General features: G+C 37.9%; 2 protein-coding genes across 2 annotated transcripts in view; both read right to left on the bottom strand.

Annotated features, from left to right (window-relative positions):
* The window catches only part of LOC107757269 (CUE domain-containing protein 1-like), a 28,914-nt gene extending 22,613 nt beyond the window's left edge, over positions 1-6,301 (bottom strand). Inside the window, exon 1 of the mRNA XM_016574702.1 lies at positions 6,040-6,301. The gene's annotated coding sequence lies outside the window, so the exon portion shown is untranslated. The remainder of the gene's footprint in view (positions 1-6,039) is intronic.
* A 3,365-nt stretch (positions 6,302-9,666) lies between these two features.
* LOC107756309 (vascular endothelial zinc finger 1-like) overlaps positions 9,667-16,395 on the bottom strand; it is an 11,198-nt gene continuing 4,469 nt past the window's right edge. Inside the window, exons 2-6 of the mRNA XM_016573356.1 lie at positions 14,073-14,532; positions 13,077-13,356; positions 11,878-11,947; positions 11,601-11,766; positions 9,667-10,521 (exon numbers count right to left, since the gene is read on the bottom strand). Of these exons, the coding sequence (XP_016428842.1) occupies positions 10,157-10,521; positions 11,601-11,766; positions 11,878-11,947; positions 13,077-13,356; positions 14,073-14,532 (1,341 nt within the window). The 3' untranslated portion in view covers positions 9,667-10,156. The remainder of the gene's footprint in view (positions 10,522-11,600; positions 11,767-11,877; positions 11,948-13,076; positions 13,357-14,072; positions 14,533-16,395) is intronic.

Raw genomic sequence — 16,395 nt, 5'->3', positions numbered from 1 at the left:
GCATCAGTAGTATTGGTATCAGTGATACTGGCCTTCAGTCATAAAAAAAAGATGCCATTAAACAAATATTAAAAATATACTGTCTTTATGTTGTTTCTACATTAATTTGAAGATTAAATATTGCAAATATTGAAATATGAAAATATTGCAATATTAAAGTATATTTAAAAAGTTTAATGTTAGGTGGGATTAATCGCGATTAATTTCTGAAAAAACATGCGATTAATTAGTTACTTTTTTAAATCGATTGACAGCACTACTAATAATATTATGCATTTTGCATAATCATAATGCCAGTTCGACAGAAAATCACAGAATTTGAGTTGGGATGCAAATAAAGATGATAAATGTATTGATATGTAAAAAGGTACAATCATGCATAGCCTCAATACCATGGTTAAATATAACGATGGTTTAAAACCTTATTTGATATTTGTTATTAAAAAATATTTAGAAACAGCCTAGTTTCATAATAAAAATGAATTACTAATGTTATTGGTAGCTGAAAATCATCAAATTAGCCAAAACAAATTTGATAAAAGAGCATGAGGCAGGGGATTTGTAGTGATTAGTGATTAACGGTCATTCCAATTAAGCGCAAATCTGGAGCTTTCTGCAGATGCCGTGTGGGTCAGTAAATAATTAAAGTTAGAAACAGGGATATAGACGGCTAACTAATTAATCATTAAGTGAGAATCAAAAAATTGTAAAAAAAATATATAACAAAATTACATAATATTATATATATATATATATATATATAAGAATTTAACATTGGAAAAAATAATTAATAATAAGTAAATAAATGTAAATGTACAATTTGCCAAAATTTTCAATGCTACTTACAAAGTAGAAATTACCCACATATAAAACAGGCACATTCTAAGGCAATGATAAGTCAAGGAAACTATGAGACATTTTGGGTGTTGACCCACATTAGTGCACCATGGCCCTGTCACAGTGTCTCCAGCCCTCCTGATTGTGAGCACTGAACTGGTTGCACTCAACTTGTTTTGACAGCTGATAAAGGACAATTAAAGCCTGCAGGTTGTGTTTTCACAGGCCTTATCAAGAAGCTATTTTTTCAGAAACAGGTTTCACTTTGCATTAATAATGGTAAATCTGACAGACCGCCAAACGCTGTAAGGCTGAAGGACTTCAAAGGAGAATAAAACGCCTTATTGGCATGCAAGCTTTCATGTAATGATTCCTCAAGTGTGCGCTGTGATCAATATTTAACAAAGCTCTAATAACGTCAAAGTGCCTCAATATAAGAGTGGGGGAGTACGGTTTAAAATCATTCAAAAAATGCAGAGGAACCCAAAGACATTCAAAGAGACTAAGCCACTTTTTAGATGGGAAACTATTTGGCAAAATCAGCACAAGCTAAAAAAAGATAAACAGGCTAGCAAATCAGGAAAAAAAAAAACAGAAGTGAGAGAAGCACTCTTTCACCAAGAGTGAAGAGAGGAAGGAAAAAAAAAACCATGGGTTTGTTGAAAGAAGATCTTTTCCAAGCAGTGTGTGCCATGATCAAAAGAATGCTAAATCTGGATGCTCAAATATCAGGCCGTTATTTTCCTTCGACGCTACCCGGCTTCAAACTGTCAAACACAGATTAAAGACAACACTTGCTCTGTTGGGTACAAAATCAATATGGCATAAACAGACAAAAATGAAGTTAACAAATAGACAATAACAATATAAGGTCTTGTGATTAGATTCCAAATCAAAAAAAGGGAAATGGAGCAGACAGAAGTAAAAATATGGCTGTTTGGCCAGCAGATGAACAGAACGGACCCACATGGGGAGAAACTGGAAAGCCTCCACGCGTTCTCAAGTGAGCCAGTCAGCTAACACCTTGGCAGACGGACAAGAGCAAAACTAATAGCAAAACAGACCTTAGACAGAGGCACAATCAATTACGCCGTCTGTGACGTCTGGCTGATTGTGCTCGTATGTGTTTCTGAATGAAGGAAGTGTGAAGTCTGCAAAGTATAATCATTCATGGTTGAAAGGGAGTAGCTCACTGCTATCTCTAATGGGATGTGCGTCTATCTGAATGCATCACTGACTGGATTGATGCCACGGAGCCATTCGTTGGTGAAATCACTTGAACAGGGACACAAAACAGTTTGTGTTTGATTCATGGCTGTTTTTGCAGTCATTCTGGAAGCACAACTCGAAAAGGCTTGTATGTGGAGCTAATATCCACAGTATTGCGGTGGAAAAGCACTGGCATTTGTGACTCTAGGTCAGATGAATGAGCTCGAATCAGTCAGGCAGGCACTGAACCAAATAGCGTAAGGGCTTGACATTCCCCCTCCCCTCCTCTTTCTTCCTCCTTTCCTGACCTGGTTCCAAAGCCATAGTCAACATGAAGGAACTGGGGTTTCTGAAACAGGAAGGTGGAAAGAAAAAGGCTGACTTGACTATGACACCCCCAACATGTCCACTGTCCCGCTGCTGGATGGTCTTCAGAGTGTGGCCCCCACCCCCTCCGAGTGCATCTGTTGAGGCTCAACGCCATAAACCCAGTAACAATAGTGATGATCTTAACAGACCTTTTCTGGGCCATCTGCCACAGAAGGAACAAAAGTCTGCCACTGTCCCCTGGTCACCCAAAACAGAAAACATTTGCTAGGAACAGCCTCTGAAAGTACAGTAGCACTTTTTAGCTACACTTCCACTATACACTCAAATACATAAACATATTGTCAATGCAAAGATGTGATGGGTCTATAAAAGTTCAGCCTGTCTAAACAAGTCCGATTTTATAGTAAGGATGCATTAAATTGTTTAAAAGTGACAGTAAAGATATTTGTAATGTTTCTATTTTATAAAAGATTTCTATTTCAAATAAATGTTCTGTTTTGAAATACATGTATCATGGTTTCCACAAAAATATTAAGCAGCACAACTGTTTTCAACATTTATCATAATAATAAGAAATGTTTCTTGAGCATCAAATCAGCATATTAGAATGATTTCTGAAGCATCATGTGACACTGAAGACTGGAGTAATGACTGCTGAAAATTCAGCTTTGCCATCACAGGAATACATTACATTTGAAAATATATTAAATAAGAAAATGGTTTGAAATTGTAATAATATTAGTGCTTTACTGCACTTTTAATCAAATAAATGCAGTCCTGCATAAGAGACTTCTTTAAAAATTTAAACTAAACTTTTCAATAGCAGTGTAAATTGAAAAAAAAGGTGTAGAAACACCCATATTTATGCAGAAATTGTTAGTAAATTAAAAGAAGATAAAAGTAGTTTGTAGTTAACTAAAAAAAAAAGTAGTTAACTGAAATAGCATTTTCTTGCTAAATATACTCCAATAATCTTTTTTGTTTTATTTACTACATCGAAACATGTGAATATGAAGTATAAAAATATGCACAAAAAAAAAAAGGTATTTTAAGCAACACATTGTTATATGCACAATTAATAATAATACAAACTATAATAACACTGGCAAAAAATGTGCTTTATTTTTTCGATACGGACATCACTGAAAAGAACTTGCATTTCAGAAAGTGAATCAGATGTTGATTAATTAATTGCTCTGATGGATTCAGCAACATTTAATTCAAACTGGTGACTCATCTTTTAAAATTGCTTATAAGAATAGGCACATAAGATTTGTTCAGAAATCAGACTACACTGGGCACGTTGTATAGTTCTGATTTAATTTCGATTTGCTGTAACATTATGTTTTTATTAAAAAAACAAACAGTGGAGAATAGATTTAAAATGTCCTTCCTCAGTTTTACTAACTACACACCAATATCCATGAAGCATTAAAACGCTTATTTATTGATATTTGTATGTACAGTTTATCAAAACTAATCTGTTTATGATAGTTGTTTGTATTATGCCTCCTACAATAAGGAAGACGCCTCTGAGTTTGTTGTCCTAGGGTCATATTTTAAAAATACAGAAGCTTAAACACATTAAACAGCGATGATCTATTTTTGGGACTAAACGCATTCAGGAATTAATCTCTCTGAATATACGCAACATCCCAAAGCAATACTGGCTGCTCTGCCTGCACTTTATTCCCAAAAGTCTGACCAAAATCTCTGACTACAATCTATTCACATGCTAACAAAAAACTCATTAATATACAACGTAGCCATTTAACATATGTAGGCAACCTGAGCATTGACATCACCAATAAGGAGGGGTCGATCTACATCCAGCTCATCACCCCTGAGGTCCTGGGGTGGATCAAGAGGCATCTTAAAAGCTTTCAACGGGATAATGCCATACAAAATGGGAGGTGTGTAAGTGGATAAAATGAGTCCATCATCCCCTCCAGCATACTCAAGAAGGGCAAAAACAGGGTCAGTGGCCATATGCAAATCAAAACTCTGTTAAGGGGGGAGGAGTGGCACCAGCTGTCCGACAGACAGACCTTCATCATATATAACACTGCGAGAACCAGGAATATGGCAGCCTGACATCTAGATCTTTGAACTCAGAAATGTGCTTCACAAGCCAAACACATCTGTTTTGTGTCTTAAAATGTGATGGTAGGGATTCCTTGCAAGGTACATAAGTACAAACTATACTTCAGAAAATAACAAGAAAAGATATTCTGGATTGGTTGATTAAAATCCAAATTCCAACTCTGCAAAAGCAATAAAAAACAACAACAAATACTACTTTAACTTCTTGAATGCTATGCCTTGTACTACATGAAGATGTGCAGTGATCACACACTGGAACGGGCCTCTGGTTTGTCAGATCTGAAATCTAAGAGGAAAAACGGAAGGCATCAAACAAAATGGTTATTTTGGTGGTTGGAACAGCATGTCAGCCTCAGCCAAGAAAGCACATCTGGGATTTTATTAAATGGGCTAAAACTGGTTCCTTAGTGTAAAGTTGTAAGGTCAAAAGTGTAATGACTAAAAAATTTGCAATTAAAATATGTTGTGTTCACTGAACCACTATGTGTCTAGAGACTGAGAGGCCTATGAAGCCTATGCAACTTGAGCCCAGACAACCTGATTTCCGTGAATCGGTTCTTTCGAATAGCTCGTTTCAATGAACTGGTTCACAAAGCGATTCATTGTCATGTTGTATATGGCATATTATTAATAATTATTATTTCATATTATAAATAAATTATCATTCTGTGTTATAAATAAGGAAGTTATTGTAAATGCGTGTGTCCATATTCCGTTCGTTTTAGACATGATTCAGCTAACGTAACATTAAAATAAATTAAAAATTAAATATACCGCGAGTTTGCATTAAACACTGCGAAAATTTATTTACATAACTCTAATGAAATATTTCGCTTGTTTTAATAGAATTAAATGCATTTCAATCTCCGAAAGAGGGGATTCTTGCGAGTTTGGGCATTTTTCAGTCATTACGAAACGAACAAGTCCGCAAGAAATGGTGTTCGGTTCAATGACTTGGCCTGTTGTCCGATTCGCAGTGGCACGGAGTTGAGAACCGCTGGAACCGATTCGTGAGCGAATCGTTCAAACCAGTTTTGCGTACAGGTTCGCAACCGATTCACTGAAAAGATCCTACTTAAAATAACGATTCATTCACAATTCCAACAAAGCTATCGAACGTGCCAATGAAGACCATTGAAGAACAAATTCCATTCGCTCGCGTCTATGATGCCCCAAAATGCTGTCTAGGTTGACAGCGAACGAGCTTTTAGACACAGCCAACCAGATTAATGGCAGAAGGACAGCGCTTCTCAGTTCCAAGATGTGAACTTCACAGTCTTTATTCTCACACGAGTACAGCAAAATGACCTTTCACATATATAAACTCATACCATTTAAGTGTAAATAAAACGGGAGGCCGCAGCAGTTCACGACACACTCCTCAACAACAGCAACCAAACTCTAAACAAAGACGTGTAAAACAACCATAAAACATCGACATAGCGGTTTTATCAGTGTAGTAACTAACGTTACATACCTGTGATATAACGCTAACATAATGTGCAATCCATGGAGTTCAATGTTTCAGTGTAAAAAATAAAAATAAACACAGCTACTTACTCTAGGTGAACAGGAGCAGAATGCCACAGCGCACGTTCCCAATCCGTCCCGTCTTCCTCTTTTATCTTAAAAATAAACACTATTTGCGCATTTTAAAAACTATACACGTCGGAGTGCATCATTTCTATCGACACAGATTCGGTCGGTGCGTTCATGCTGCGGCGCCTGAAATCCCACAGAAAGGGAACTAGCAGTGTGTTGTTGTGTGTTAGGATGAATCAAAGAGGTGGGAAAAATCGGTCACAGCCAGAATCTGTGTGTGAGGGAACAAAGAGCCACACAGCCGCCTAGTGGACAGAGAGCGGAATTACACCTGCTGAGTCAAATGTAAGACATCAAGGCGGCTGGGAAATGTTGAGAAAATGAATATAATTATGTATTTCTAAAGAAGAAAAATGTATGAATAAAATAAGACTGAATAAGTTTACATAACTTTACGTAAGTTATGTGACTGAATAAGTTTACGTAATTCATTTAAAGGCATAATTTACTCACCCTCATGTTGTTCCAAACCTGTATAAAGTTTCTACTTCTGTTGAACAACACAGTCTTCAAAATATCTCCTTTTGTGTTCAGCAGAAGAAAGAAACTCATACAGGGTTGGAACAACATGAGGGTGAGTAAATGATGACAGAATTTCCATTTTTGGTCCCTTTAAATCTACAAATTAATTACCTGTACATATTATGAAAGTATATTATTTACAAAAATTGTGTATGTATTGCCTAAATATCTGTTTGAAAATGAATATGAATATTTTGTTAAATGTCAGTTTATTAAAAATTAAAATATTACACTAAGTCTTATAAATATTTTTACATGTTTCTATTGTATTTAGGTGTTCGGTTTTCAAATGCATATAATTTCCAAACAATAAGTATACTTAAAATTTTATAAATGTTGTACTTAACCTGTATTTACAAATAAGTGATTATCTGCATTATAATTCTTAAAAAACATTGCAGACAACAAAGGACATCGAGCATTTAATTGTAGATTAATTGTAGATATCCCCCTAACACAATTCTTAGTATAATTTACATTTAGTATAACTGCTTAAAATTTATATGCATCAAGAATAATATATAATAACTCTAAGAAATTGTTCACAACTTTGATCAGCCATTTGATCATGGCATTAGCAGACAAGATATGAGAATTATAGTTTGTCATTCTGTATAGTGAGTGACATCCACAAATACCGAATGAGATGCATTTAAATCTATATGACATTCACGTGAGATATATAAGACACACGAAAGCTCCTATCTGCATCAATTATTGCTTATAATCAGATGCATAATGTATGCCGTATTCATTTTCATTAGTTTATAATGTTTTTGAAAGTAGTCCAGTCTTCAGTGTCACATGATCCTTCAGAAATCATACTAATATGCTGATTTGGTACTCAAGAAACATTTATTATTACTATCAATGCTGGAAAAATTTATAGAAAGTCTAAAAGAGCAGCAAGTATTTGAAATCTATCAAATGACAAAAGCAAAATTCCCTGCAAAGCATGGAGAGAATGAGGCAAATCATACTTGACAGTTTTCTTTTATTTAGACAACCCAAATAAAAGGCACATAAAACATTGCGCAATGGGTTTACATAATTATTCTTGACATACATTTAAAAAAAAAAAACGTAGGAATGTTTTCACCTTTCTGCTAACCAAAAAAAGCCTAGTCTTCATATATGTACAAAATTACCAATGTTAATGTTCTAATACAAAAAGTCTTATAAAAGGTTATTTTACTTGTGTTTTTCCTTGCATGTGTCTATCATAACTACCACGTTCTCTGAGCTAAATGTTTTTACAAAGATATACATTCATTGGCCTTCACATGGGTTTGCCAATTTAATCAAAAGGACATAAAAGGACTGGACTCTCCAATCCAAAACCGAACACAAAGTCTTTTCTTGTTTCTCCCCCATTAATGTTCTTTAAAAGATACTGATGCATAAGGAGTAACTTCATGAGCAATACTTTATAGGATATAAAAAAAAATAACAAATTCATAATTCCTCAAACATGGCAACTTGATATTTCATATGCAAAATAGATTCTAAATCTCCACACACATTTGGTAAACAGTTAAACTGCAGTTGGTCGCCCAGGTGGTTTCCATCGCTGAGCACTGCTCGTCTTATCAAAGAGAAGACTGATGTGTTTCACGGTGGCATTTTCAGACATGCAGTTCAGGCACGGAAGTGACGCCATTGTGGAAGGACAAACATTTAAATCACATGCACAATTAAAACCCCTTTCGTTTGGTTTTTTGTTGTTGTTTTTGTAGTGTTTTCTGTCACATTCCTCGAATTCCAGTTCTTGGTCGAAATAATCCACCTCTACCTCCACCTCTAAACAAAACAAAAACTTAAAAAGGCCAGAGCGATTTTAGCTTTCACATCCCTACATGTAAGTCCATGTGATACAAACTTAAGACCACAAATGCTTGGCTACCAGGTCAACGCTGGTTGGGAAACACTGGGGGTGCGAGTTAACACAAACTAAACCTTTTTCCGGCGACTTACGCCCAGGCGGTGGTAGCTATGACATCATCATTTAAAGTACAATCACATTCAGCTGGTTTTACTCTTTGTTTGAGACTCATTCACATCACATAAGCGCACGCAACCCTGATTTAGAGGGCCACGTGTGACTACATACCTTGCATCGTTATGTTTCCCCATATCATAACATAAAATGGACACGACAGCTGTCCGGCTCGGTCAAAAGGAGGACTGAGAAAGGTATATTGCTTTTATATATCCAACACAGAGAGGAAAATCAAAGAGAAAAACTAGTTTGGGGATATCTGCAAAAGCAGATTCTGTTATTTTTAAACAGGGTTACTCTGAACAAGATGACAAACCCTGAAAATTTGAAGGCAGTTTTGGTTTTTACTGTGACTGGGGTAAACGAACAAGCAATAGAGGTTAACTTTCTGCTCCTGCGACAGACGATCACGTCAACGGCTGAAGAGTATATGGCACCTCGACCTCTGAGGTGCGTCTCAGTTTTCGCCAATAAAGGGAACTATGTTTAGTGTGTTAATTGCGTAGAAAATTAGGTATGGAAGAAAGCGTTAGGCGCGATTCTGTCCGTTACAGGAGCAGAGTACGTTGGGACACCCTCAGCAAATTTCCTGAGCAAAAGGTCCTAAGGAAAAACAGCCCTCGTCCTTCAGAAAGGAAGAGCAGACACGTCACGGTTACAAAACTAAATGCTCTTAAGAATAAAAATGGACCTTTCAGTGATGAAGTCGGCCACTTGGTGACCAGGCATCTATACGAACACTCAAAATATTTGATCTAAAATAATACTGCCGTCAGAATAATCACCAAAGAGATGTTCCAGTGCAAGATTGTAACTGTAAATGTTCAACCCCACTAAGCAGAAGAATATCCCAGCTATTGAAACAGAACGTAATTATTCTACAATCAGGAATGACCAACTCCAAAGATTACCTATAAAGAATAATAATTATAATAATAATAAAAATAAAAACACAGCTACAGATTAAAAGGTTTACAATGAAATGAGGCCTTTTAAAAAGTTATTCTCCATTTCCCCCATTTGTAGAGTCTCAAAAAAAACAAAAAAAAACAAGAAAGCTCTCATCTTCCACTAATGGAAGCCACTGTCCCTTTTGTTGTACATGACTCATTAAAATGCATAAAACTATGAAATACTGATAAGCAAGCTAACATAACAAAAATAAAATCCTCACAGTAATATTTGCCAAAGTCCTTAAACCGTTAACACTAACAATGAAGCGGCGTCGCTCTCCGCTTCTAACAGCCGACTGGCAAGGATTTTCTGGCACTAGAAAAGTGAAATCACCAAACATACAGCATGTCAGTCTTCCACTCCATGCAATAACAATTTTTTCTGTCCGTCTCTAAACTCTAGACAATCTGCTTATCTCTCAGCCGAACGAAGGATACGCAAAGTGCCAGCTAACATCCGCATGATTCCTTGCAGCTGCGGACTGTCATTTTCCTACACTCGCCATTCCTACAGGCTCTTTTTTTCCCCTCACAGCTGGAGAGGAAGACTAAAACGGGAGACATGAGGTTTACTAGGAGAAGGCAGGTGGGACGTTGGGTTCTACCAGGGCGGGGTGGATGGCAGGACCTGCGAGAGGAAAGACATGCTTTCCATCGGCCTCATGGCAATGTTGAGGGGACCGGTGATGTTCATTGACATGGGCGAGGTGATGGCGACGGGATGGGCGATGTTCATGGGCGCCGTGGCTGGGATGTTGACTGAGGCGATGTTGACGGGAGCAGTGATGGTGACCGGGTGCTGAAGGCTGATGGGGGAGGTGATGTTGACCGTGTTGGTGGAGATGTTCATCTGAGCGGCGATGGTGACGGGATGGCTGATGGCACCGCGGTTCATGGCCATAGTGTTGGACGCGGTCGAAGAAGTGACTAATGTGGCTGAGGCAGAGTTGCACACATTGTTAGAGTCTGACCGGAAAAAGTGAAAAAGGAAAGAGTGAATAAAACATTGGGGTGATTTCTAGGGTTACACTGTGGTCAAGGCAGAAAAAGCAGGGTTCATTCATAAAGATGGTCTATGGTCAGTGTGAGAGTTTCGGGCTAGTAGCTGTATTGCCACTGAATATTTTACATTTATTGATCTTATACATCTATTTTTACATTTAGTTTACTGCGATGTATTCCACATTGCTGTTGCAAATTTGTCACCAACAATTTTTTCTAGCTGGCTAGAATTTTGTCAAAAATGACTTGTGATAGTCTTGAAAGTGTCAGTGATACCGATTGGTTTGTAAGTTATGTTTTGCATTACATGGCTTTTTTTTTTTTTTAGCAAAAGCTTAACAACATTACCTTGTAAATCTTTGTAAATAATTCTTTTTTTTTTTGTAAAAATGTATTTTTTTTATAAATACTTCTAGTAAATATAATACATTGATAAAGGCAAATGTTTCTAAAGAAAAATTTTTACATTTTCTTTGTAAATAAAATTGTGGACTTTTTGGCAAAAATCTAACATTTTCTGAAAAATATAAATATTTCTAGTAATTAAAAAAATACATTGTTAAAGAAAAATGTTTCTAAAAGATAAATGTTTCATTTTTTTTATTTGTAATGTAACAAGTAACATTTTATGAAAAATATAAATATTCCTAGTAAATTAATTGTAGTAGTATTAAAATACATAATGTGGTGGGACTACTGAAAAGTAAACATCAGAACTGAAGAAAAATCTTTACAGTTGAGGCTGAATATCTCTTATTTTTACCTAACCTCTACATATTTGAATATCTAACATTCACACTAGACAGCTGACATTTGTGGACCTTAAAAGGCCAGGTTGGGGAAAATACTCTTTAGCACCGAATGTTATGAAAAGTGAACAAAAAGGACAATTCCATTTTGTATTGGCAACATCAAATCACACAGGTGGCAAACAATGAGGAGGCACTAATGTATGTGGCAGGATCAAGAGAAACCAGTGGCACCTCTCTCAGTGTGAAAGTCATCCCAGAAGACATCTGAAAATTGTTGGAGAATTGGCATACCTTTGTTACAGGGGGAGGTGAAGCCGGCCTGGCCGTGGGTCTTGAGGTGGCTGGTGATGTAGGCGGCACTCAGCATCTTCCCGCAAATGTTGCAGGTGACCTTGCCTTCATGCCGTATCATGTGTGAACGCAGGCGGTCTTTGGTGGCGAAGGCAGATGTGCAGGCCTGCAGTGACAGAAAGACAAATCAGTGTGTGGACGGAGTGCGATTGACCAATGAAGCACACAGGAAGTAACTTTGAGAATGCAGGAAAGCGAGAGGCAAGTGCAGTCTTACCGTTACTTGGCATTTAAAGGGTCGTTCTGTGGAGTGTACATGCTTGACATGACAGCTAAGATGATCCGGCCTATTGGAGAGGAAATCGCATACAATAAAAAAAAATGACGTCACTGTACATGGATAAGAATAAAACTTGAACTGATCTGAGCTGCATGATGACACTATTATTAGGGCTGCATGATAATGGTTAAACTGATAATCACAAGTAATCATGGTTATTGTCATTTTAGACATTTCTTTTTACATTTCATTAGAATTATTGCAATTTCACATAAGCACAAATCAAGGTAACATCAACTCAAATAGCATATTTTACCTCATCTAGTTTCTTGATGAATTACATTTCTCAAATAAATTAACAGTCTTTACACTACAAAAACTGGTACAACAAGAAGCTTTCAGGCTGTATCGTACTTTCATTTGAGCAAAATATTGTGGAGGAAATCGCTGAAACTGCTGTGTTTTCAGATGCACTTTTTTCTCAAAGCAGAGATGGTTGCCAGGTTGGGAAGATTAATCGAATGGGCAGATTGGGGGATTGAGGGGATTTAAAATGTTGTCATCTGGCAACAGCAAGCATAAAAGCTTAGCTTGTGCAGGCTTGTCAAATGAAATTGAAACGTTTTCAGGATAAATAACCAATGGACAAATATTGCATATTAAGACACTATTGTCTTATGTAGAGATGCTTTACAGCAGAACTTGGAATTGTAATGAAGAATTTTAAAGAAGTTTGCATCATTGATTCTGATATTTTCCTGTTATTACTGTGAAGCTGCTTTGAAACGATATGTATTGTATAAAGCACGATATAAACAAAGGTGATTTGTAGACTTGTGCCAACCTATTGGTCTTTATAGTTCTTTTGCACTTTAATCTGTGTAAAACTTTTAACTTTATACATTTTTCTGTATTGCTTTATTGCATTTAACTGTTCAGTTATTTTTGTTATAAGAAAAAAGTTATTAAACCTGTTATACTGTATTATGACAGCACTTTTTTTAAACTTAATTTCAATATCGTGATAATACCGTATACCATAATAAAAGCATTAGCAATTAATCGCAACATGAAAATTTGATACCGGCATATCCCTAGTGATTTGACATGCAAGACATTCAAGACATAATGGCTTGTTCCTAAAATCAACCATGAGACATGTTTCTCTAAAGTCAGTCGTGACTTGCTGAAACTACCTAGAGAAGCCTTTCCCACAAACGGAGCAGATATACGGCTTGTGCACGCCACCGTCATGCGAACGCACGTGGTAGGTCATGCGGTCCTTCCTCTTGAAGCGCTGGTGACAGATGGGACACTCGAAGGGCTTCTCGTCCGAGTGCGAGAGCTTGTGGCGGTTGAGGTGGTAGACGTCACGGAAGGCCTTGCCGCACATCTCGCACCCATGGTTCTTCTTCACCGGTTTGGGGGGTTTCTTGGGCACGGCCGGCTGCTGCTGAGGCAGGACCGACATCACACCTGCGGCCGTGGATGCGGAGGTGGTGGCTGTGGTGAGGATGCCCGCCACTGTAGAGACATAGGAGGGGTTGCCATTATTGTCGCGTGGCACAGTGGAAATGAGAGGCACCATGGTGGGCGCTGTGGTAGTCTTCTTGGGCCGTGACACCATCTTAATGCCCGTGTGACAGGACTCATGTCGCCGGAGGTGGTAACTGTCCCGAAAGGCCTTGTTGCAGTAGCCGCATATAAAGGGCGTCTTTGACTTGGGCTCCTTCTTTATTAACACCTGACCGCCGCCACCACCTCCTCCCCCTCCGCCCGTCCCGCTGCCCATGTTATCTTTGAGGAGGTCAGCCGCACTGACTGGGGGTTTCTGGTCGAGCAGGATAGGAAGAACAGGTTTTTGATCCTGCGGCTCAGAGTTGAGCAGCGGCAGCAGGCTGTTCTGATGCTGGTGGTGGAGGGCTTCATTGGCCTGCTGGGATAGAAAGAGAAGACTTCTTAGCATGTTGAACATTTCTTTGAAGCTTTTAGACATAAAACAAATGGTTGGTAAGTTTTTTTTAAATGTTTTTGAAGGCTGAATTTATTTGATCCAACATACAGTAAAACAGTAATATTGTAAAATATTTTTACAATGTTTTCTGCTTTAATATATTTTAAAATGTAATTTATTCCTGTAATGCAAAGCTGAATTTTCAGCAGCCATGACTCCAGTAGGACCGACATCACACCTGCGGCCGTGGATGCGGAGGTGGTGGCTGTGGTGAGGATGCCCGCCACTGTAGAGACATAGGAGGGGTTGCCATTATTGTCGCGTGGCACAGTGGAAATGAGAGGCACCATGGTGGGCGCTGTGGTAGTCTTCTTGGGCCGTGACACCATCTTAATGCCCGTGTGACAGGACTCATGTCGCCGGAGGTGGTAACTGTCCCGAAAGGCCTTGTTGCAGTAGCCGCATATAAAGGGCGTCTTTGACTTGGGCTCCTTCTTTATTACCACCTGACCGCCGCCACCACCTCCTCCCCCTCCGCCCGTCCCGCTGCCCATGTTATCTTTGAGGAGGTCAGCCGCACTGACTGGGGGTTTCTGGTCGAGCAGGATAGGAAGAACAGGTTTTTGATCCTGCGGCTCAGAGTTGAGCAGCGGCAGCAGGCTGTTCTGATGCTGGTGGTGGAGGGCTTCATTGGCCTGCTGGGATAGAAAGAGAAGACTTCTTAGCATGTTGAACATTTCTTTGAAGCTTTTAGACATAAAACAAATGGTTGGTAAGTTTTTTTTAAATGTTTTTGAAGGCTGAATTTATTTGATCCAACATACAGTAAAACAGTAATATTGTAAAATATTTTTACAATGTTTTCTGCTTTAATATATTTTAAAATGTAATTTATTCCTGTAATGCAAAGCTGAATTTTCAGCAGCCATGACTCCAGTCTTCAGTGTCACATGATCCTTCAGAAATCATTTTAATATGCCGATACTTTTTTCCAGGATTAATTGATGAATAGAAAGTTGAAAACAGCATTTATTTGGAAATAGAAATCCTGTGTAACAGTAGAAATGTCTTCCCTGTCAATTTTGATCAATTTAATGCATCCTTGCTGAATAAATGTATTAATAAATTTTTTTAAAGGAAATACTCATAGCCCGAGCTGTGTGAAAAGCCTGGCTGTGATATTATGGGCCAGTGTTTGCTATTGGCCAGTATGAGGTAGACACGACATCAGCTGAGAGACGGTGTTAAATGTTTAGCAAAAATAGAAACTGACTCATTTCCAGGGCATCTGTGCAACTTGGAAAACAAGAGAAGCCCTGACTGGGACCAAGCAGGGGTACGGTCAGCTGTTCAGCAAAGTGCAGGATGACCAATGAGATATTAGAGAAAGTGAGAAAGCTAGACAGATAGTGAGGGAGAGAGAGAATGAGAAGGAATGTGGATTATAATGCATTCAGATGTAAGAGAACATGCCAAAAACGGTCCATAAAAAGCAACACACTTTAAGAGGAGAAAAAGCAGATGCATAAAAAAAAGACGTAATTCTTGGCAGCCCTAATCTCAGAGTGACTAACAGGAATCCTTAGATCACGTCAGGGCAAGATGCATGTGTGCAGACGTGTGCATCATATCAGAAACTTCAGTGCTTTTGCAAAATAAATTGACAGCTTCCTGCAGCCTGCAAACATAAATCTACAGCATGTAAAATGATCTGAGCCTATAATGAAAGCAGTTCCTCATGTGACTGGCCTCACAGGCTCAGGATGTTCTGCTAAACTTACATCATGTCATACGCAAAACACACATGGTGAGACTACATGATCAAAGGAGCAAGTCTGAAGGCAGAATGTTCACATGGCATTTTACTATACAATGAAAGTGAAGGTAAGACGTGTTGTCAAGCACCAAAAATTACAAATATAAATAAATTCTTAAATTTATTATTTATAAATTTTTTTAAACATAAATTCTTGCAGTTCTTAAATCTCATTTGCATATTCAAACATGGCAAAATAAGAGGTCAATCTTTATGTTATTGGCACTAAACATGTTTATGTTTGAAAATGTGGAAGTGCAAATGACATTTGAGAGCTAATGTGGAGGGGAAAACCATCCGTTCATGACAAAAAGCTACTTTACATCCTTAAAAAAAAACATGGAATATAGTGCAATCCAACTAACACAGTATTATTACAGTAGGGCTGTGCAAATAATCAAATCGATTCATTGCCGATTTTGAAAGCGATATTGCATAGCTTGTCAGTGATCTACGGCTCTGTGTAGTAAATGCCGCTCCATCTGAACGCACGTGCTGGAGATTTACTACTAATCACAAAACCGGCTTTACGGACGAGATGCGCATGAAAATCGCATTCGATTATTTGCACAGCCCTATATTGCAGTAATTCAATTTTGGAGTATGACAGCATTTCTTTCCATTCAATTTCATTGTGAACAGGCAGTGTGAAAATTCTTCTAAATTAGTTTCGTGCTCCACAAAAGAAAAACTAAATCTCATATTGGTTTAAAATGACACAAGAGTCAGAAAACGACGAGAATAA

The sequence above is a fragment of the Sinocyclocheilus rhinocerous genome, unplaced genomic scaffold (genome assembly GCF_001515625.1).
Source record: "Sinocyclocheilus rhinocerous isolate Xijiao unplaced genomic scaffold, SAMN03320098_v1.1 scaffold1152, whole genome shotgun sequence".
NCBI classification, from domain to species: Eukaryota; Metazoa; Chordata; class Actinopteri; order Cypriniformes; family Cyprinidae; genus Sinocyclocheilus; species Sinocyclocheilus rhinocerous.
Note: the sequence above shows the minus strand (reverse complement) of the source record. Positions and strands in the feature narration are given on the sequence as shown.